General features: G+C 47.3%; 1 protein-coding gene across 1 annotated transcript; it reads left to right on the top strand.

The window, feature by feature from the left end:
- Positions 1–5,793: 5,793 nt before the first annotated feature.
- Positions 5,794–8,552, top strand: LOC125555829 (probable purple acid phosphatase 20). Its single transcript, XM_048718662.1, has 3 exons — positions 5,794–6,142; positions 7,163–7,454; positions 7,548–8,552. Exons 1-3 carry the CDS (start codon positions 5,978–5,980, stop codon positions 8,399–8,401), a joined length of 1,311 nt encoding a protein of 436 aa, XP_048574619.1. The 5' UTR covers positions 5,794–5,977; the 3' UTR covers positions 8,402–8,552.
- The last annotated feature ends 15,838 nt before the right edge of the window (positions 8,553–24,390 follow it).

The following is a 24,390-nucleotide window of genomic DNA, read 5'->3' on the forward strand; positions in this document are numbered from 1 at the left end:
CGCACACGCAAGATCATGGTGATGCATAGCAACGAGAGGGGAGAGTGTGATCTACGTACCCTTGTAGATCGACAGTGGAAGCGTTAGCACAACGCGGTTGATGTAGTCGTACGTATTCACGGCCCGACCGGTCAAGCACCGAAACTACGGCACCTCCGAGTTTTAGCACACGTTCAGCTCGATGACGATCCTCGGACTCCGATCCAGCAAAGTGTCAGGGAAGAGTTCCGTCAGCATGATGGCGTGGTGACGATCTTGATGTACTACCGTCGCAGGGCTTTGCCTAAGCACCGCTATAATATTATCGACGATTATGGTGGAAGGGGGCACCACACACGGCTAAGAATATGATCACGTGGATCAACTTGTGTGTCTAGGGGTGCCCCCTGCCCCCGTATATAAAGGAGCAGGGGGAGGTGCGGCCGGCCAGGAGGAGTCCTACTCCCACCGGGAGTAGGATTCCCCCCCCCCTTTCCTAGTTGGAATAGGATTCGGGAGGGGGAAAGAGGAGAGAGAGAAGGAAGGAGGGGGCGCCGCCCCCCTCTCCTTGTCCTATTCGGACTAGGGGGGAGGGGCGCGCGGCCCAGCCCTGGCCACCTCTCCTCTCTTTCACTAAAGCCCACTAAGGCCCATATACCTCCCGGGGGGTTCCGGTAACCTCCCGGTACTCCGGTAAAATCCCGATTTCACTCGGAACACTTCCGATATCCAAATATAGGCTTCCAATATATCAATGTTTATGTCTCGACCATTTCGAGACTCCTCGTCATGTCTGTGATCACATCCGGGACTCTGAACAAACTTCGGTACATCAAAATGCATAAACTCATAATATAACTGTGATCAAAACCTTAAGCGTGCGGACCCTACGGGTTCGAGAACAATGTAGACATGACCAAGACACGTCTCCGATCAATAACCAATAGCGGAACCTGGATGCTCATATTGTCTCCCACATATTCTACGAAGATCTTTATTGGTCAGACCGCATAACAACATACGTTGTTCCCTTTGTCATCGGTATGTTACTTGCCCGAGATTTGATCGTAGGTAACTTAATACCTAGTTCAATCTCGTTATCGGCAAGTCTCTTTACTCGTTTCATAATACATCATCTTGCAAATAACTTATTAGTTGTAATGCTTGCAAGGCTTATGTGATGTGCATTACCGAGAGGGCCCAGAGATACCTCTCCGACAATCGGAGTGACAAATCCTAATCTCAAAATACGCCAACCCAACATTCACCTTTGGAGACACCTGTAGAGCTCCTTTATAATCACCCAGTTACGTTGTGACGTTTGGTAGCACACAAAGTGTTCCTCCGGTAAACGGGAGTTGCATAATCTCATAGTCATAGGAACATGTATAAGTCATGAAGAAAGCAATAGCAACATACTAAACGATCGAGTGCTAAGCTAACGGAATGGGTCAAGTCAATCACATCATTCTTCTAATGATGTGATCCCGTTAATCAAATAACAACTCTTTTGTTCATGGTTAGGAAACATAACCATCTTCGATTAACGAGCTAGTCTAGTAGAGGCATACTAGTGACACTCTGTTTGTCTATGTATTCACACATGTATTATGTTTCTGGTTAATACAATTCTAGCATGAATAATAAACATTTATCATGATATAAGGAAATAAATAATAACTTTATTATTGCCTCTAGGGCATATTTCCTTCACTAAGTTGCTAAAATCTGCCAAGACTTAAAATTGGGAAAAGGCTAGATTTTTATTTGGTCAAGTAGTCTAATCACCCCCCTCTAGACCTTCTTTCGATCCTACAAGAGGCTAACAAACTGCCTGCATTAAATCAGCTCATGAGAAGATGAGACGAGGGGAGTAGTACCTGCTTGGTGGAATCGCAACGGCCATCTGCCCATCCGGATGATTGTTAGGGATGCCGGTTCTACCAGCGACGCCACTCGAGTTCAAGGTCGGGGAAGGACATGCTCATTGCCATGGCGCTAATTCGGGTAGCCAGGAAGGTGGTTTGTCTCCCTCGCATGATTCAGACGAGGTTAGAGGCATGATCTGATCTCTTTTGGGGGGTGGCGATGCAAGGCAGCGACGGCGGCGCACCTACGGCTTGCCCAAGTCATGAGAGGAGAGGAGAGGTCGGGGAAGACCTTTTGTTTTTAGGGAGGGTTAGCGACCAGGAGTTTTCCAAATGGGTCGGGATATTTTTTTGGACGGGCAGAACAGGCCCAGTTTACCAGAGGCCTCTGCTTCGGCCCCTGAAGCAGCAACCCACATGATAGTTGGGCCAGTTTAAATAGATTGCGGAACAGGTCGCCTCAGACATGAAATCTGACGGCCATGAACTTCCATATCGTGAAAACGGATGGCTAAAGACACAAATCGCTGTGAGGGTGGGGATTAGGTGCGGTTATACTGTCCTGAATTTGTAACCCCCAAACACGAGGCATTCCCCCATTAATCTAAAACAAAGTAGGAGTAGCATGTTACCTCAACCATGAGGGCCCGAACCTGCGTAAAATCCCCGTGTGCAATCTCCTCCGATACTTCCGGATATGCTCTCCACCCTATCGAGTGATAGAGGCAAAGGTGTCCCGATGTTTTGATGAGATGGTGGATGTCATTTTCTATGGGAGTCGACCTTGACGATCCGACTATGAACGTGCGAGACGCCGCACCTTAACAATTGCTAAACCAACTTCCGAGGGGTTATTGACCACGCCGGAGCACGATCAACCTGACCATGAGGGTTTGTTTCCTGCAAGAAAACGAAGAACAAGCAAGAAATTGAGATTGAAATATGGATATTGTGAATATAAGAGGAAAGCTTTATTAACGAAGGTGGGATTCTGTGACGTCTTGGTCCGGTCGTTGAACACAAACGAAGTACGCGAAGTAAGCAGCTATGGCGAACTGTTAATCTAAACAAATCCCAAAGTCTAAACGGTGCCCTAAGGGTTGTATATATGGAGGAAGAGGGGGGGGGGATTTCGTGGCCCTTGGGGGAGGGGTCCGAAACCAACCCTATCTCTTGTTTCGCCACACATACGGACTCTAAAAACAGCCTATACTTATGTATTTCGAAATTACATGGGTCGGGCCCAATAATAAGGTGATACGGCACCTATAATAGCCTCTGGACGAAATTTATGAAGTGACATCTTGTATATTTCGTCCAAGGCTTCATGCACTCATTATGGTGGCTTCAAAGTCCTGAAATCATCACTTGTAACTCCGTTCTTGTTCCCCTTGCGCATGCCATCCTCTCCATGTTTGGTCTTGCTCCAATGTTCAGCCCTCTTATCCATGCCAGGCCCTTCATTTGTAAGCAAAACAAATGTATCCAATTTAGGCAGCATCATATTCTCATGAACATTAGAATCATTACCAAGAAACGGAAGTACCTGATAATTTAATTGACGTGCGCGAGCTCTAGTAATTGGTCCAGTATATGTGGCAGTAGGGTTGTGGGTGTAACAATGGTATTGATGTCCTCATCACCGAGGACACTAACGGTTTTTGCACCGTCACATGGAATATTTTATGAATTTGTCTTTTTAAATCATGGTAAATTTTAGAAATTTTGTAATGTTCACGTGGCAACTTCAAAATTTTGTTCTCTAGAAATCATGGCGACCTTTTTTCCTCTGTGTTACCCACATACAAAACCTACAAAAACACAAGTTGACATTATTAAAACATACAATTAACTAGGGCACACAACTTTTCATTCCAACCTAGGGGTAAAACCATGAGTTTCATCCATCTTTCCTTGTAAATATATGTAGTTACCATAATTTAACTGAATAATTTTCTAATTATAGAACAAATCTTGCTAAAACGGTTGCCATGCTACCCCTTAATTTCTAATTCTGCTTTGCTATCCTAGATATTTCTACATATTTGTCATGTTACTATGTGTTTAAGGTTTTCATACTTTTTTTTGAACCATTACCAATTTTCGATGTTAGCTATACATTCTCTAAATTTTCCATGTGAACTATATTTTTGTATATGAATTTGTCATGTGATCATTGCTGATTTCCAAATGTTTCGATGTTATGTAGAACAAAAATCCTAATATTGCCACGCGACATTTTTTTAAATAGCCATGAATTACGAAACAATTCTATCTAAATTATGCCATGTGACTGGTACATATTTTTTCTTAATTTGGCACAAGGAATCCCACAAGGGGAGATACATGAGCTAAGCTCTAATGTCTAGATCTATTCTTAGCTTCCCCTAAAATGGAGGAGAAGGAGGGATATATATAGGTCCAAGGAAAGGAAGGGGTAAGTGAGCGCGAAAGGTAAAGTTACATGGGCCTTGCCCAAATTCGGCCCACAGATGCACTACCGGATAGTCCGGTGGAAGCAGAAACTTTTGGGCGTCCAGAAATTGTACTACTAGACTGTCCGCTTGGGAGACTGGACTGTCCGGTAATGCAATTTCTGCACAGACCAAAACTGCTCTCTGGATGGATCGGACAATCCGGTTGGGCGACCGGACAGTCCGGTAGTGTAAATTTTGCACCGTCTTCTTTCGTCGTCGCTTTCAAGCTTCCCTCACGGGCGGTGTAGGCGTACACTTGCGCTTGCACTCCTCCTTGTCATCTGTGGTGCTCCGATGATGTCTATGAATGCATATGAGAGGAGTGTCAAGTAGTATACCATCCTCGATGGGGACAAGTGAACACGTGTAAAGGAGATGATTCACATTTGTGTATATGGAGTAGATGTCGCATGTGTCACTTGCCAAATGGACTCTTGACATGGTGATGTCTGTAGGATGCTCCGCATCACACCTCCTTCTAGCTAGGGTTAGCAAAGTGTTAGCTTTTTTCTAGTTGAGGTTTTGCTCCTTGCCGCATCTTCTCTTGAGAGAGGGAGAGATAGATAAACCTCATTAGAGTCTAAGATCTTCATTGGGGAAGATCCCCTAGTGTATTCAAGACCCCACTTGAGGGAAGATCCTCCTAGTGGATTCAAGACCCCTCTTGAGAGAAGAACCCCCTAGTGGATTCAAGACCTCAACCGTCAAGGATTGGGATAAACTAGTTACCTTTTGTTACCATCTTGTGTTGGATTTGGACCTTTGTATCCTTATATGTATATGTGGATTTAGCATGTGTGTAATTGGATATTGTTTATTTGAGAGTTCGTCTTGTGTTCTGCTTTGATTTGCTCTTTTTTTCCCTTTAAATGTGAAAAGATCTTCCTCTAGAGGAAGGAGCTCATTCACAGAATTTTCACTTTTCTTTGCCAAGGAAGATGATGAGGAGAGCGAGGGTAAATGACACGTGGAGGCCAGTTGATTAGGGGGCAGACACAGACGTGCAGCGCGCGTCGACAAACATGGAAGGGCCTCCCAGCGCAAACGAAAGCGTTCACTCGTTTCTAGTATCTCATTGAGGGACGGTAGCTCGGATGAAGAAAAAAACTATGCTGACATCTACATTTCGTTTTTGATGTAGAGTTCCGTGCCGTCTGGTCACAATATTGCAGCTAACCGATCTCCACTCCAGCCAGCCAAAAAAGAAAGGAAATGGATTTGGGAAGAGCCATTCCCATCACGTCACGGGCAACGGCGGACCCAAACCAAGTCCCATCCCCCAATCCGCGTAAACCGCCAAGGGAAGAACAGAGGGTAATACGGCCTCGCAGTTGGCACCCCACCCTACACCACAGCCGCGCTTCCCCGTTATCGCACCAAAAACGCTAGTCTAGTCCAGGACACAAGTCACCCGAGGTTGACGCAATACCGGATCCACGAGTCAGATTCCCACCTGAAAACACATCCAAAATCCATCCACGGCAGCGGCAGCCCGCCAGTATTGTGCGCTCTAGAAAACAAGACTAGTAGTATATCGCGCCCGTCGCCTGCGCGCAACCTGCCAGCCTCCTACTATACATACCGCCCCGCGCCCCCATCAAGCCATCCATCGCCTCTCACTCCCTCGCCTCCTGTCAGTCCAAGATCAGGACAATGGGGAAGATGAGGGGCACGGTGGCGTTGGCTCTCCTCGTCCTCGCGCTGTCGTCGCTGCCCCCGGCGTGCCTCGCCGTGACGTCGCCGTACGTGCGCCCGAGGCCCAGGGCGACGCTCTCATTGCGCCGGGACGCCGACGCCGGCGGCCAGACGCCGCAGCAGGTACGTACCGCGCGTCTGCTCAGATCAATACTCCCCGTAGATAGATGGCGATGTCGCTTCTTTCTCGGCGGGGGTTCTTCCGTCACCTTTAGATCCTGAGACACCGACCGGCCTGCGTGATCAGGCCATTTTGCAATCTGAAATCCTGAAATGCCATGTCAGTTGTTCGTCCCCGTGGAGACCATTCCCTTGTTTCATTTTTCTGTTGGATTGAGTGTTAGTGGAAGAAAAGTGTTTTGTACATGAGTGACAAGTCCATCACTCCAACCAAAATCCTAACCCCCGCAGCAACAACCATCCCCTCTGCTGCTCTGCTTTGGAGTTCCTCGTGATCTTGATTTTGGTTGTCGTTCCTGACCATGTTGATGTCGGCATGTGGTTTGGCCTAGGCGCCATAGTTTGGTGAGTCCCACTAGCACATTTCTTGGCAGTACCTTAATATGGTCCATGGAGGAAAGCAGGAGCGCTGCAAATTTGTATAGAACCTACTACTACTAGTATAGTGCTGCAATTTAATGATGGCAATCTTGAGCCACCGCCCATGCCTTGCCTTTTCCTTCCTTGAGGAAAGCAACCAAACCAAAACTGGATACGAGTGTTTCATTATCTGCCAAACTTTGGCCGGCCTGTGTGAAACTATACCGCATCAGAGCACTGAATTGTTGGTATGGACGGTTCACGCTAGAAACCATAAACCACCGCCTTTGAATGTTCACACTTGCATTCAGTGTATCCGTTTATGCAAATTAGGATACTTTTCAGTCTAATTTTGCCCGCCTTCTCTTTCCTAACTGTTGGAAAGTTTCCTAATGTGCATTAGAAGACTGACAAAATCTGACATCAAGCTTCATCTCATGAACGATAGATAGTGTGTATTAAGACTCGTTTAACATCACACTTGATGTGGTTGAAAGCTCTTGCGAAATGCTTTGCTTGGCGCTAAGCCAATATTCACCGTTAAATGCCCCAAAAAGTTATTACTACTAGTGGATTTGAATCATTATGTGGTACAACTTTCAGGTGCATGTGTCGGCTGTGGGCCCTGACAAGATGAGGGTGACATGGATCACCGACGACGACGCACCGGCGACGGTGGACTACGGCACGGCTTCAGGCCAGTACCCCTTCTCCGCCACCGGAACCACCGCCGGTTACTCCTACCTCTTGTACCACTCGGGGAACATCCACGACGCCGTCGTCGGCCCACTGAAACCCAGCACCACCTACTACTACCGCTGCAGCTCCGACACGTCGCGGGAGTTCTCCTTCCGAACGCCCCCGTCAGTCCTCCCCTTCACCTTCGTCATTGCCGGTAATGTCCCTGCATCTTGCCGTTAGAGTCTCAGTTTTTCCGTTTCAGTTTTCAAAGTCTCATACAATGGAATGCGGACGCGCATCCATGCAGGCGACCTGGGCCAGACGGAGTGGACCAACTCCACGCTGCAGCACATCGCCGCCGCCGACTACGACATGCTGCTCCTGCCCGGCGACCTGTCGTACGCCGACCTGGACCAGCCGCGCTGGGACTCGTACGGACGCCTGGTGGAGCCCCTGGCGAGCGCGCGGCCCTGGATGGTGACCGAGGGTAACCACGAGGTGGAGAAGATCCCCCTCATCGAGCGCCACCCCTTCAAGGCCTACAACGCGCGGTGGCGCATGCCGTACGACGCCGGCGCCTCGCCGTCGGGGTCCAACCTCTACTACTCCTTCGACGCGGCCGGCGGCACCGTGCACGTCATCATGCTGGGCTCCTACACCGACTACGACACCGGCACGGCGCAGCACAGGTGGCTGCAGGCCGACCTCGCCGGGGTCGACCGCGGGAAGACGGCGTTCGTGGTGGCGCTGGTGCACGCGCCGTGGTACAACAGCAACAAGGCGCACCAGGGGGAGGGCGACGGCATGCGCGACGCCATGGAGGCGCTGCTCTACGGCGCCCGCGTGGACGCGGTGTTCGCCGGGCACGTGCACGCCTACGAGAGGTTCGCGCGCGTCTACGGCGACAAGGAGGACCAGTGCGGGCCGGTGTACGTGACCATCGGAGACGGCGGCAACCGGGAAGGGCTGGCGGAGAAGTACATCGACCCGCAGCCCAAGACGTCGGTGTTCCGGGAGGCCAGCTTCGGGCATGGCAGGCTGCAGGTGGTGAACGTGACGCACGCCCTGTGGACGTGGCACCGGAACGACGATGACGAGCCGGTGGTGGCTGACCAGACTTGGATCACCAGTCTCGCGTCCAACCCGGCCTGTAAAAAATGATGACCAAACAGCACCTGATGCCAGAACGTACTCCATGACCAAAAATAGTGTTTTATATATAATATATATAAATATATATATACACAGTATATGATTTAGAGACAAAGATTGTTCCTGTTACTGTTTGTCATATGTAGTACTGCCTCGTTACTTGATCATATATCAAGATTTGATACTGCTAACCGGGAACCTTTCGTTTTTAAGACACCAGCACAAATCCATGTGTGGCTGCAACGAGAGAAACACCAATTCATGTCAACAAACTGTGTCGTGGGACGACGGTTGCTCATGAGAAAAAAAGTTGAATCATTTGCTCAAGGAGCGTGCAGCGGCCGGCTAGCGGAGGCGGGCGGGCAGGTGCCATCAGAACTAAAGGACAAATCCACATTACCAATTTGTCCCCAAGCTAAATTCTAATGGCCAGTTTGGTTGGCATCCTGACCATTTTGTGCCTGGCCTGAGTCCTCCCTGGGAGCTGCCTGAGAGTCGTTTGGTTGGTAGCCTGATCATGCCTGCACTAGCCTGGCCTGGAGGGATATACATGTGGTTAGCCTGGTCAAAAACTGCATGCACGTACTTAGCCTGGTCCAGGCGTCTGAATTCGGATGCCTGGCCGATGCCTGGACTCTAAAATAGTTGCCTGGCTTACTAATATGTACTGATGCAGTAACTAGCATATGTACGCTTCCACTTTGAATCACGGCCAGGCCAGGCACGAACCAAACGACCTTACCACATGCTTGCCTGGCCAGGTAGAAAACCATTGTCTTCCCAGGCCTAGTCCAGGCACCTATTTAACCCAGGCATGGACTTGTGGATGCAAACCAAACTAACCTTAAGTCCACCGTGGGGGCGATGAGGGGGGCCTAGCCGATTCTGCCAGGGATGCTGGTGGCGATCCACAAGCCGTTCGATCGGCGAGTGGGGGGACGGTTTTGGGCGTTAGCTAACGAGGGCGATGAGGGGGAAGACCGAGGATGAGGATACACCCTCGAAGGCACCGGTCATGGCGGATGCGCCGAGCTCGCCGGAAGCGTTGGGTTCGCGTTCTACTTTGATCTGTGAGCTCTTGAACCAGGGGTACGAAGAAGATGATCTCAAGTTGGTGGTCGAGACGTTGGTCCCGATGGCCGATCTGGCGAGAGACGGCGTCGACCCGAAGGATCGCAAGAAAGTGATTGGTTGCAGGTTCAACGACGGCGGCGGAAGGAGCGGCGGCCGGCGTTGTCGCCGGAGGAGGAGGGGAAGCAGATCTCGATCCAGGAGGCTCATAGAGAGCGTTTGAAATGCTTATTGGGCCAACAAGGGCCGGTTTCGGGAGAGGATCATGTGGGCTCAGGGCATGCGGCCCAGCCAACGATTTTTTCTGAGCATGCGGCTCAGGCGGGTCAGGATGGGCTGCAGGAGCAATTGGTGGTGGCCCAACCCAGCATGGACATTACTAGGGTTCGGCCGACGTGGGCGCGACCTGGCTTTCATTCTCGCGGGGTAGGTCAAGCGCGACGTGTGCGAGCAAACGCGGTGCCGATCGACAGGGTCTCCTTTGACGCTATGCTCATGGCGGGGGGAGGGACGGATCCTCCACCGGTGCAGGCAGTTACGTCTAATGGGCGCAGTCATCGCTCGGATCGGGAGCGAGCCGGTCGGCTGTGGCGGCTAATGGTGGGCACCGCGACGCTTGTGGGGCGGTGAACTTTGGTGGGCGCGGAGGCGCAAATGCCGAGCGAAGTGGCCTTGCGGGACACGGCGTCGGAGCTGGCTTCGGGCGCGTGGCCCGAGGTGCAGGTGGTGTGGCCCATGGCGGAGGCGGATATGGAGGTCCACCGCGTCACTCCGATGGCTATGGTGGTAGCTCAACGACCGGTGATGGTCGTGGAGGGGCCAGCGGCGGTGGTTATGGTAGACACTCGCGTCAGTTCAATGGTGATGGCAGCGGTGCTTGGTCCGGCGGCGGTCGCGGCGATGCCGGCGGCCGTGGTTTCCGTGCTCCATCTGGGGGCTTTGTGCAAGGGCTGGCGGGTCCTCAACAATTTGTCCCGCGTCGGGGAGGCTTCGCCTTCATAGGAGGACGAGTTGGCATGGGTAGGTTTGGTCGGGCCGACGGCCGTGTCCCGCGGCGCGACCCACCACCACGGCGAGACCTAGCCCTGGATACTACCAAGCAATCGGTGGAAGAAATACCGGCCGGGGCCTCGAACTCGTCAGACGCGGCGGTGGCTTAACGACTACCCGCAGAAGCGGTCGCGATGGTTCGAGACCTTGCTAATGTGGTTGTTCCGGCAACGTCGGTGCCGGAGGAGGATGGTGCGGACAAAGGCGGAGCGGACAAGGTGAGCAAAGGTCAGCGTAAGAGGGAGAAGATTTACTGTTTTCGCTGTGGAGAGCCCGGTCACTATGCGGTTGGATGTACAACGGAGCTGTGTGATATTTGCTTGAGACCGAAACATGAGGCCGAATGCCCTCTTCTTTCAGATCCTAAGCCGGTGGTGAACTTTTATGGAGTGTGCGATGAAAAAATTATGTTCTTTGAGGCACCCATGATGAGGTCTTGCAGACCTAGGCTTGAGAATGCCAGAACTGGTGTGATTCGTGTGACTAAGGGCACTTTGTCTGAGGACCAAATTATTTTGCAGCTTAAGAGACTGGTTTCCTCGTCTTTTCAGTGGGCACTCGTTCGGATTGATGAGAAGACATTTAAGGTTGACTACCCAACAAGTATGATCTTGATAAGATTAATGAGTTTGGCATGTGTAAGGTACCGGGCAGTTCTTGTATTCTTGAATTCGATGAGTGGAAGCGAAACGATCCGGTGGGAACTCCGCTTACTCAGCTTTGGGTTAGGTTCTTTGGGCTTCCACCGGAGCCACTCAACGATTTCCTAGAGACTTGGAGTGTTGGTACTCTTATCGGAAAGACCTTGGAGGTGGATATGCCTTTCACTCGCAAGCATGGCATTGCACGAATGCGTGTGGGAGTTCTGGATGTGGATGCGGTGCCGTGTTTCCTAGGATGGGTCTATGAGGGCTTGATTTATGATCTGCGGATTGAGATTGAGGGAGCTCCATTGATCCAAAATGCAGACATGGGCATGGGTACGGACGGTGGTCCTGATGGTGGGGACGGCAGGCAGGATGATCTCATGGACCATGACCAGTTTGCTAATCATTCATCTACCCCCAGAGGGTCAGGTAAGGTATCTGCGGCCCCAGCGGGCAAGACTTTGTCCACTTCGGCGCCTATGGAGGGGCTTCGGCGTGGTATGGATGCGGACTTGACACCGTTTCGGCTTCCGAGAGAGAGGTATGAGGATGTTGCCTCACATTCCACGTCTACGGAGTGCACGACACCCGCTACCACGTTGACGCCTAGGGAAAGGCTTCGCTTTGGATCTTTTGGTGTTGTTTCGGCACCTGGGCACCTTTGGGGCGATAGAGTGGACATGGATGACCCGGCTGAGTAAGAGTTGCCTCCGTTATCACCCGTTTGTTTTACTTTTGCTAAGGGGGGTGCTTCCATGACATCACCTCCCAAATCACCTTGGGAGAGGAGTCCGAGGCATGCGGTCTCACTCCATCTTCCGTCTGCTGAGTTGGAAGATCCGTCGAGCGTTGGGGCGGCGTCTCCGATCATGCCTCCTCGGGGAGATGCTTCTTCACCACAACGGTCCCAGGAGGCGAAAGTTGTGATGAAGGGTTCCAGGGCCCCTTCTACTCCGACTTCTCGGGGGGCCTCGCCTTGTCCACAATTGTCGCAGGAGGTGATGACTATGGAGGCGACTTCAGATGCCGGTACGGAGGTCATGGTTCAGATGCCGGTACCGGAGGCGGGCGCTCCAGTGCCACATCCCACGTCTTCTTCTGGTGGACGGGAGACGGACTTCTCCATCCATGAGGTGGTGGCTTTTGGGGGTATCCCAGATCCAACTTCTAGAGGGATGAGGTCGAGCAGGCGGATTCAGGAGCAGCCATATGCTGACGAGTTTCAGCTGGGGCGCACCATGCGGGCGGCCAAGATTCGAGACATCGAATCCTCTACAGGTTTGTCTTTTAACACCAATATTTCGGTTTTACATTATTCTGAGCACAATATTTTACTTAGAGCTGATAAGTTGGGCATTTCTCTGCGTGATAATAATCGTGAGGTAGCTATTTCTATTAATAAGCTTCTTGACTTAAAAACGGATAGAGTGATGACCATGCTTAAAAATAATGCCACTGTAAAACCAATGAAAGAGAGTGAGATTAATGAGTTGGGAATGTGCGAGTTAAAGGGTTTATGCGAGGACTTAGTTCCTACAATCCTCTTCACCGTGAGTCTTTGGAAGTGGAGGGGCATGCGGCTCCTCTGCAATCATGTGTAGGGCTCGGTGATGATTCCAGTCATGCGGACTGTGAGATCATGCCAGAGGCACCTAGACGCAAATGGCAAAAAAGGTATATGGCCTTTCAGCTGTATGTCGAAGTGCAAGGCTTAATTTCAAGAAGAAATTTCATGATGATCCATGAGAGGCATTTTTTCGAATAGCAGAGGTCTTAGGGACTTGGCTAAGCGTAGGTTCTTGGCGGAGGCTTCTCTGGAATACAAGCTTGATTTTGTTGCATTGCTTGAGACAGGTCGCGACAATTTCACCTCGCAGTTCCTCGAGACTATTTTGGGTGGTCTAGAGTTTGATTGGCATTGTCTACCACCTCGAGGAAGATCTGGAGGGATCATACTCAGAGTAAATTACGAGACCCTTGAGGTGATTGACGTATTCTGGGGAGATTTTGCTGTTAAATTCCATGTGCGATCGAAAGCTGACGGATTCAGGTGGGCTCTAGTGGCTATGTACGGGGCGGCACAACCTGAGCTCAAACCTGACTTCCTTGCATATATGGTTAGGATTTGTGGGGATGAAACGCTACCAATTATGGTTGGTGGAGATTTCAACATTATTAGAAGAAGGGAAGAGAAAAACAATGACAACCTTTGATGGCAGATGGTCCTTTATGTTCAATGCGATCATTGAAAGTCTGGACCTGCGAGAGATTGACCTTACGGGAAGGAAATTTACTTGGGCAAATACCCTTCCGAATCCAACTTATGAAAAACTTGATAGGGTTCTCACGAGTATTGAGTGGGAACAAAAATTTCCTTTAGTGACGGTGCAGGCGTTACAAAGGGGAATATCTGATCATACTCCTCTTCTTGTAGACTCCGGTGAAGCGGTACACTGGGAAAACAAGAATGTCTTCTCTTTCGAGACTGCGTGGTTCGAGAGGGAGGATTTCCTTGAGCTGATAGCTAGGGAATGGCAGTGAAGCAAAGGGGAGAGTCGAATATTGATAAATGGCAGTATAAGATTAGACATCTTAGACAATTCTTGAGGGGATGGGGTAAGAGTAATAGTGGAGTTTATAGGAAAGAGAAAGAAAGATTGTTGAAGATCATTAATGACCTTGACATAAAGGCTGAAAGAACCTCACTGCACATGGATGAATGAGTGAATAAAAGAGAAGCGGAGGTGAGTCTGGCGAAGCTACTTAGAGAAGAGGAATTAAAATGGGCACTTAGAGCGAAAGTGCACTGGGTTGTTCAAGGAGATAATAACACACAATTTTTCCATATGATTGCCAATGGGAAACATATAAAAAGAGAATCATTCAACTTGAACAGGATGAGGGTACGATTGTTGGTCATGAAAATCTAAAAATGTATATGACCAACTATTATAAAACTTTGTTTGTGGCCCCAGCAGAGAATTATGTCACCCTCGATGAGAGCATGGTGGACGACATTCCTCAACTTCGGGATGATGAGAACAAGGTGCTCACTGCTCCTTTCTCTGAGAAGGAGGTGTTTGAAGCGATATCACACACAAAAAATAATAAAGCACCTGGTCCAGATGGCTTCCCTGCCGAATTCTATAAGAAATGTCGGGGTATTATTAAAGCTGACTTGATGCCTATGTTCCATGATCTGTTTAATGGCCACCTTCAACTTTAAGTTAAACTTCGGCACCATCACGTTGTTACCAAAGAAGGTGGAAGCAATTCGCATTGAGCAATTTAGACCAATCTGTTTGCTCAATGTGAGCTTCAAAATTTTCACTAAAGTTGGCACTAACCGTTTGACACAAATTGCACATTTGGTGGTGCAGCCAACCCAGACCGCCTTCATGCCAGGATGACACATTCTCGAGGGAGTGGTCATTTTACATGAGACCTTGCACGAAATTCACTCGAAGAAGCTCGATGGAGTGGTCTTCAAAGTGGATTTTGAAAAGGCTTATGATAAAGTGAAATGGCCATTTTTATAGCAGGCTTTGCGTATGAAAGGGTTTGATCAGGAATGGAGGAAACAGGTCGAGTCTTTTGTACAGGGACGTAGCGTCGGAATCAAGGTAAATGATGATATTGGTCAGTATTTTCAGATGCTAAAACGACTAAGATAGGCTGATCCGATGTCTCCAATCCTTTTTAATGTCGTCGTTGATGCTGGTTGTTCTTGTTAATAGAGTAAAACAAGATGGCCAAGTAGGTGGTATTATCCCACATTTGGTAGATGGTGGGGTTTCCATTCTTCAATATGCCGATGACACCATTATTTTCATGGAACATGACCTTGCTAAGGCTAGAAACATAAAGTTAGTGTTGTGCCTTTTTGAATAGTTGTCAGGACTCAAGATTAATTTTAATAAGAGTGAGCTGTTCTACTTTGGAAGTGCCAAAGAAGAACAAGAAACTTAGAAGCAACTATTTGGGTGTGAATTAGGTTCGTTCCCCTTCACGTACTTAGGGATTGCAATTCACCACCGCAAGCTCACGAATAAAGAATGGAAGTGTATTGAGGATCGGTTTGAAAAGAAGCTGAGTTGTTGGAAGGGCAAACTCTTGTCATATGGAGGATGATTGATTCTTATTAATTCGGTACTCATAAGTATGCCAATGTTTCTTCTTTCTTTCTTTGAAGTCTCGGTTGGGGTGCGGAAAAGATGGATTTTTATAGATCTAGATTCTTTTGGCAAATTGATGAAAACAAGGTTAAATATAGATTGGCAAAATGGGACATAATTTGTAGACCGAAGGACCAGGGAGGCTTGGGTATTGAAAATCTGGAGGTGAAAAACAGGTGTTTGCTCAGCAAATGGTTGTACCATCTTTCGGTGGAAAGAGAAGGGGTTTGGATTCAGTTGTTGCGTAATAAATATCTCCATTCCAAAACGCTTGCCCAGGTTACGGCTCAACCATCTGATTCTCCGTTCTGGAAGGGGGTTATGAAGACAAAGGTCGCCTTCTTCAACAGGACTAAATTCATTGTAGGGAATGGAAGAGATACTAGGTTTTGGGAGGACACATGGCTCGGAGAAACCCCACTGGCCATGCGGTATGCATCCCTTTACAACATTGCTCAACGGAAAGAGGTTTCTGTTGCCTCAGTTTTGGGATCCACTCCGCTTAATATGCAGTCTCGGCGGTCAGTTATAGGTGAGCGGTGGGATAGATGGTTACATCTTGTGTGTAGGTTAATGGGGGTTAACCTTTCAGATGATCCAGACCCTCTGCACTGGAAGCTATCCAGGTCAGGAGTTTTCTCGGTTAAATCAATGTACACGAATTTGATTAACACCGGGACTATCCCGAGGACGGTTCATATTTGGAAAATTAAGGTACCTCTAAAAATAAAAGTGTTTATGTGGTTCATGCATAAGGGAGTAATTCTAACTAAAGATAACCTAGCTAAGCGTAAGTGGGAAGGATGTAAAAGATGTTGCTTTTGCGAACAGGATGAAACAATCGAGCATCTGTTTATCAATTGTCCGCTTGCTAAGTTACTTTGGAGAACTATTCACGTAACGTTTAACGTCACTCCACCTATCACGATAGCACATATTTTTGATAACTGGTTGGCTAGGGTGGCGCCTCAGACCGTGGCACATATTCGTGTGGGAGCATGTGCATTACTTTGGGCTATATGGAATTGTCGGAATGATGTTGCCTTTAACAGACAAACCAACACAAACTTTTTGCAGCTCATCTTCAAAGCATCTACTTGGATCCGTATGTGGTCCTTACTCAGCCATGCGAACCACAGGGCGCATATGGATATTGGGTGTAGCCATTGGGAGATGGTTGCACGGGATACATACAACCGGTTTGGATGGCGGACCAATAGTAGGATAGGTGTCTAGTCTCCTAATCCTATTTTCTACGGTTGTGGCATTTATTTTTTTACTATTAGACTTTTGCTTTGTTTTGAGACTGCTTGTTGGAACCTATTTTGGAACCTTTTATTTCAATAAATATATGGTTGTGTGCATCAAGAGATGCAGAGGCCGGGGGTACGCCTCCTTTTCGGAAAAAAATTGAGGACGACAGCAAGTGAACCTACCTGGAATAACAATGGCAGCAACAGCAAGCAAACCAACCTAGATGGATATTACCTGCAAAAATTCCCCGTAATTAAACTTTTTTTTGAATGAAACTTCATCAAGCAAACCTGAGGAATTTCGTGAGTAATCGGTCGTTGACTTCACATGGAATCAAACTGCATATGTACGTGAATTATAATTGCGACAAATGGATTGGGGATTCAGTAAGAGCTTTGGAGAGAGTTTTTGCTAGTTCATACTGATTAGCAAGTGCCAATAACAATTGCAATGTTACTTCCCTAAATAAAATGGGCGGTCATTCAGTGAGCATGTATCCAGATATGTGAACCTCTAGCACACACAATGGTGACTCACTTGTGATTAAGCCACCACCTTTTCTTGTTTTTAATTGGGATTTAAATTACCACTTCAATTATACCTTGGGCAGGTCCTCCATTGATCGTATTACCTGGCCACCTTGAGAAGCATTTCCTGTTAGCAGGGTAATCCTTTTTGTTTGAAGACCGAAGATAATGTTGCAATGCTCAGTGACAGAATATTTGATTATTCTTTTATCCAATAGATAACCAATTATTCTTTTATCCAATTCCAAAACACTATATTCGGAATATTTGATTATTTTAAAGATTTGTTATCAAAATCCACAACAATGGTCAACTCAAGGTTGTGATCCATTTTCATCATCATCAAAAACTACTACTACAGCAACAACAACATCAACAACACAAATTTATTCTCTTTCACATGTTTTTTCTGTGCGGGTGATAAGAATCCTACATGCATATTCGGGTTCTACATGTTCTTATCATACGACATCAAGGTTCCGCAAATGCATATAAAATGCCAATATCTTAGTTCAGCCACAAAGAAGCAAAACATCAGAGAATAACTTTTGCAAAGTGGTCTTGTAGTCTGAAAATGAACTCTAGATACAACTGCTTTAAAAAACCCAATGGAACTGAATTCTACCAACACATATTTAGCAGTCCTTCTCCACTAGAAGGAATGGCCAAGTACACAACACCTCCTGAATCTCAGCATTATATTTGTTTGAAGTGAAATCGTGGTCCAGGTGTTGGATCATTCTTCACCTGAAGACAATAAGTGTTGCAAGGTTCAAAAAGAGGTGTCAAAACTTAGCAACATCAACCGCTTACCAATGACGCGATCCTCACTAAGGTTAATTGAGAACCACATTAACAATTTTTTTCTTGCTTAAGTGAATTACGACGTCGGTGCGCCTCCCCCGAGGCACCTCCTCGGCGTGCCGCCGGTGTCTTGCGGAGTGGGCTAGCGGAGCAGGAGGCTCTGTGGGCATGCTCTCCGCATTCAACTTCACGGAGGTCTCCGGTACCCTTGCCCGTGGTGGCGGGAGCGGCATCTTCGGTAGGACTAATGGCAGGCGGCCATAGCCCGACTGGCTTGGTGATGCCCGGTCGGCTTGGGAGTCAGGCACAAGGCCTTTACCCTAAGCGGGCCTACGCGGGACGAGATTGTCACCTTCAGAGGGATCACGGATCCCATGTCTGACGGCCGATGGATGAGCTGCCGTCTCCAGGATCAGTCGGACATAGATGACCTGTAGCTAGGGCGCGCCATGCGGGAGGCCAAACTTCGTGACATTGAGGTCACTACCGGTATGTCCGTTAATACTTCCAATTCCATTTTTCATTTTCCTGACAATGAGATAATAAATAATGCAAATCAGTTGGGAGCCTCACTAGGAAGTAATGGTAAAGAAATTGCTAAATCTGTTAATGATATACTGGACTTGGAAGCGGAGCGCGCTTTAGAGATGATTCGAAGCCTAGCGGCTATTAAACCGTTAAATGATTCGGAAATAGATGCTTTCGTTGTTAGGGCTCTTGATAGCCTTTGTGCAGATCTTGTACCCACACCAATTGAGATGGAGGAAGACGAGACTCTTATATCTCCGAGGGGGGTCGAATCACGTTGATCCGGAGGCATGTAGGCTCACTGCGCTGGATTGTATGGACTGAGTTGATGAGCAAAACAAGCCTAAATGCAAGTGGAACCGGAAGATATATCCGGCCTCGGCTGTGCGCAGAAGTGCTAGAATCCAGTCTACTAAAAGAATTCATGATGAATTATGAAGGGAATCTTTTGGAATAGCAGAGGTCTGGCTGACTTGGCTAAACGAAGGTTTCTGGCGGATGGTTCTGTTACAACACAAGTTAGATTTCATTGCCCTCTTTGAAACTGGTAGAGACAATTTTACCTCTCAGTTTCTTGGTACCTTATCGGGAGGAGTCGATTTTGATTGGCATTGCTTACCCCCAAGAGGAAGGTCCGGTGGGATTTTACTTGGGGTGAAGTGTGACATGTTGGAGGTTCGGGATGTTGTCATGGGAGACTTTGCGGTTAAGTTTCGAGTCCGTTTGAAGGTGGACGGTTTCCAATGGGCACTCCTGGCAGTGTATGGAGTCGCAGAACCAAAGCTAAAACCAATTTTCTTGGCTGACTTAGTCTGTATTTGCAGAACCGAACAGCTACCAATCCTGGTGGGGGTGATTTCAACATTATCCGACGATGGGAAGAAAAGAACAATGATAACTTTGATGTCAGATGGTCATTTATGTTTAACACAATTATTGAAAGTCTGGATCTCTGGGAGATCGAGCTTTCTAGTAGAAAATTCACTTGGGCCAATACTTTGCCAAATCCAACATATGAGAAGTTGGATCGTGTTCTCACCAGCGTGGAATGGGAGCAGAAATTCCCCTTGGTGACGGTCCAGGCATTGTCACGAGGGATATCTGACCATAACCCACTACTTGTCGACTCTAGAGAGGCAACTCATGTGGAAAATAAAAATATCTTCTCTTTTGAATTAGCATGGTTTTAGAGAGAAGGTTTCCTGGATCTGATAGCACAGGATTGGACAAAAGATTTAGGAGGGAGATCGAGTGTAGAAAGATGGCAAAATAAGATCAGGCACTTACGTCTGTTCCTGTGCGGCTGGGCCAAACATATGAGTGGTGTTTATAAGTTTAAAAAGGAAAGGATCCTTAACCTTATTAATACCTTAGATTTAGAAGCCGAGTCATCCATTTTAGATACCAGAGAGCTGGAAACTAAAGTGGAGGCGCAACTGACACTAAAAGAATTGCTTCGAGAGGAAGAATTGAAGTGGGCACTCAGAGCTAAAGTTCGAAAGGTTGTCAAAGGGGACGATAACACTCAATTCTTTCATATGATTGCGAATGGCAAGCATAGGAAAAAGAAAATCTTTCAGTTAGAGCAAGATGAGGGGACGATATTGGGACAGGACAACGTTAAACTGTACATCACCAATACTACAAACAGTTGTTTGGGGCTCTTGAAGATAGTTTTGTATCCTTAGACGAGTCGAGGGTTGACGATATACCTCAACTTGCAACAGATGAGAACGAAATTTTAACCACCCAGTTTTTGGAGAAAGAGGTGTTTGAGGCAATTTCACAGATGAAGAATAATAAAGCCCGTGGACCAGATGGATTTCCGGCCGAGTTTTATAAAAGGTGTTTGCATATTATTAAGGGTGATTTTCTCCCAATGTTCCATGATTTGTTCGCTGGGCATTTGCAGTTATTTCACCTGAATTTCAGAATGATAACTCTGCTCCCTAAGAAAATGGCCAGGTAGGTGGGCTCGTTCCGCATCTTAATGTCAGCTTTAAGAAAATGGCCAGGTAGGTGGGCTTGTCCTAAGAAAATGGAGGTGCGGATTGAGCAGTCTCGACCGATATGTCTTCTTAATGTCAACTTTAAAATCTTCACCAAGGTGGGGACTAATAGGCTAACGCAGATTGCACATAGTGTGGTGCAGCCATCTCAAACAGCCTTCATGCCGGATAGAAACATCCTAGAAGGGGTTGTGGTCCTTCATGAAATGCTCCATGAGATCCACACGAAAAAACTAGATGGAGTGGTTTTAAGGTGGATTTTGAGAAAGCGTACGGTAAAGTTAAATGGCCATTTCTTTAGCAGGCCTTGCAGATGAAAGGATTTGATCAGTCCTGGAGAAAGCAGGTAGACTCCTTCATGCAAAAAGGTAGTGTCGGAATCAAAGTGAATGATGAGATAGGTCACTATTTCCAGACACATAAGGGTCTAAGATAGGGAGACTCGATGTCACCTATTTTGTGCGACATAGTATTGGACATGTTGACAATTCTAATAGGGAGAGCTAAAGAAAATGGCCAGGTAGGTGGGCTCATCCCGCATCTAGTGGACGGAGGAGTATCCATCCTACAATACACTGATGATACTATCATCTTTATGGAGCATGATCTGGCTAAAGCAAGATACATGAAGCTTCTGTTATGCCTATTCGAGTAGTTATCGGGGCTAAAGATTAATTTCCATAAAAGTGAATTGTTCTACTTTGGGAGAGCTAAAGACGAACAAGAAGCTTATAAAGAACTGTTTGGATGTGAATTAGGGTCGATGTCGTTTACATATTTGGGCATACCGTTTCACCATTGCAAGCTTTCTAACAGTGAATGGAAGTATATCGAGGATCGATTTGAAAAGAAACTAAGATGCTGGAAGGGAAAACTTATGTCATATGGAGGCTGATTAATTCTCATTAACGAGCATGCCAGTGTTTCTTTTGTCCTTCTTCGAAGTCCTAGTTGGGGTTCGGAAAAGGCTGGACTTCTATCGATCTCATTTTTTCTGGCAGAGTGATGAGTTAAAACAAAAATACAGGCTTGCTAAATGGGATATTATCTGTAGGCCAAAATACGAAGGTGGGCTTGGAATTAAAAATTTAGAGGTGAAGAACAGATGTCTTCTCAGCAAGTGGTTGTACAAGCTATCTGTAGAGACCGATGCCACATGGGCCCAGATTCTGCGTAATAAGTACCTTCATTCTAAAAGCTTATCTCAGGTGATGGTCACACCAACCGATTCGCTGTTTTGGAAAGGACTGATGAGAGTGAAATCAGCATTCTTCCATAGGGCAAAATTCATTATTGGTAGTGGTACTTCCATGAGATTCTGGGAGGATACGTGGTTAGGGGAGATGCCTCTAGCTACCCAGTATCCTTCTCTCTATAATATTGTTCAGCGTAGAGATGCTTACGTTGCAACAGTACTACAGTCCAACCCTCTCAATATTCAATTCAGGAGGACTTTAGTGGGGAACCATGCTTGGATCCATCTTGTGAGAAGATTGATGGATGTTTACCTATCTCAACAGCCAGACCAGTTGCACTGGAAACTAACTCAAAATGGAGTGTCTTCGGTAAAATCCATGTATTTGGATATTATTAACTCTGGCACTATCCCTCGATCTTTGCATATTTGGAAAGTCAAAGTGCCCTTAAAAATTAAAGTATTAATGTGGTTTGTCCACAAGCAAGTCATTCTTACTAAGGACAATTTGGCAAAACGTAACTGGACAGGATCGCGAAGATGTAGTTTCTGCGAACATGATGAATCTGTCAAACACCTCTTTCTCGATTGCCCAATGGCAAAAAAATTATGGCGGTCTATTCACATAGCGTTTAACATTAATCCTATGAATACCATCCACACGTTATTTGGGACGTGGCTGGATGGAGTACAATCAGATACCACGAAACTTATTCGTGTAGGAGTATGTGCTTTATTATGGGCCATATGGAATTGCAGGAAAGATTTGGTTTTTAACAGAACATCACATATTCATTTCTTGCAGGTTATTTTTCGGGCCACTACACTGATATGTATGTGGTCGCTACTCACTCCGATGGATGCCAAGGAGCATATGGTCACTGGGTCTATCCGTTGGGAGACGGTAGCACGGGCTATCTTCAACCGGTTTGGATGGCGGTCATGTAATAGGATAGGTGTCTAGTTTCCTATCTATATTTATTCCACCGGTTGTGGCTACTCTGTTTCTTTGCTTTTAGCTCATTGCGAGATTTTTTGTGTTCCGAGACCTGGAGACTTTGTCGGACTATTTGCTTTTTAATAAGATGGCTGCATGCATCTTTTTGATGCAGAGGCCGGGGGATAACCTCCTTTTCAAAAAAGTGAATTACGACGCCCATGGTGGCAGAACATGTTCTCTATCTACAGCTCTCCAACTAAAAGTCATCTCAGGTCAGAAAATAGAGTACTATTTTTACTTCCATGGTCGAAGCTCACAAACTATGTATTTCAGCCATATCACACAAACAGCCTTGCAACCACAAAACATGCATACTTGTGTTCTTCGCATGAACATCCAAACTTTGTACTAGTTGTTGGGGAACGTATCATGCAATTTCAAAAAAATCTCCGCTCACGCAAGATCTATCTAGGAGATGCATCGCAACGAGAGGGGGAGAGTGTGTCCACGTACCCTCGTAGATCAAAAGCGGAAGCGTTTGTTAACGTTGTTGATGTAGTCGAACTTCTTCTCGTTCCGACCGATCAAGCACCGAACGTACGACACCTCCAGGTTCTGCACACATTCAGCTCGATGACGTCCCTCGAACTCTTGATCCAGCAAAGTGTTGAGGGAGAGTTCCGTCAGCACGACGGCATGGTGACGGTGATGGTGAAGTGATCCGCGCAGGGCTTCGCCTAAGCACTACGTGAATATGACTGGAGGCGTAAACTGTGGAGGGGGGCGCCGCACATGGCTTGGAACAATTGACATGTCTTGTAGGCACCCCCTTGACGTATATAAAGGAGGGAGGGGGAGGAGGCCAACCCTAGGCGCGCCCAAGTAGGAGGAATCCTACTTGGGCTCCTAGTTGGATTCGCCCCCCTTTCCTTTTACCGGAGGGGGAAAGCGGGAAAGAGAGAGAGAGGGGGAGAAGGAAAGGGGGGCGCCGCCCCTCCCTATTCCAATTCGGCCTCCTTCCCTGTGGGGGGCGCGCCACCCCTTTGTGGGCTGGTGTGCCTCCCTCCTATGGCCCATATGGCCCATATCTTCCCCCGCGGGGTTCCGGTAACCCTCCAGTACTCCGATATGAACCTGATACATTCTGGAACACTTCCGGTGTCTGAATACTATCATCCAATATATCAATCTTTATGTCTCGACCATTTCGAGACTCCTTGTCATGTTCGTGATCTCATCCGAGACTCTAAACAACATTCGGTCACCAAATCGCATAACTCATAAAATACAAATCGTCATCGAACGTTAAGCACGCGGACCCTATGGGTTCGAGAACTATGTAGACATAACCGAGACTCCTCTCTGGTCAATAACCAATAGATGAACCTGGATGCTCATATTGGTTCCCACATATTCTATGAAGATCTTTATCGGTCAAACCGTAATGACAACATACATTATTCCCTTTGTCATCGGTATGTTACTTGCCCGAGATTTGATCGTCAGTATCTCTATACCTAGTTCAATCTCGTTACCGGCAAGTCTCTTTACTTGTTCCTTAATGCATCATCCTGCAACTAACTCATTAGTCACATTGCTTGCAAGGCTTATTATGATGTGCATTATAGAGAGGGCCCAGAGATACCTCTTCGATACTCAGAGTGACGAATCCTAATCTCGATCTATGCCAACCCAACAAACACCTTCGGAGATACCTGTAGAGAATCTTTATAACCACTCAGTTACATTGTAACATTTGATAGCACACAAGGTATTCCTCCGGTATCTGGGAGTTGCA

This window comes from Triticum urartu, chromosome 5 (assembly GCF_003073215.2).
Source record: "Triticum urartu cultivar G1812 chromosome 5, Tu2.1, whole genome shotgun sequence".
NCBI lineage: Eukaryota > Viridiplantae > Streptophyta > Magnoliopsida > Poales > Poaceae > Triticum > Triticum urartu.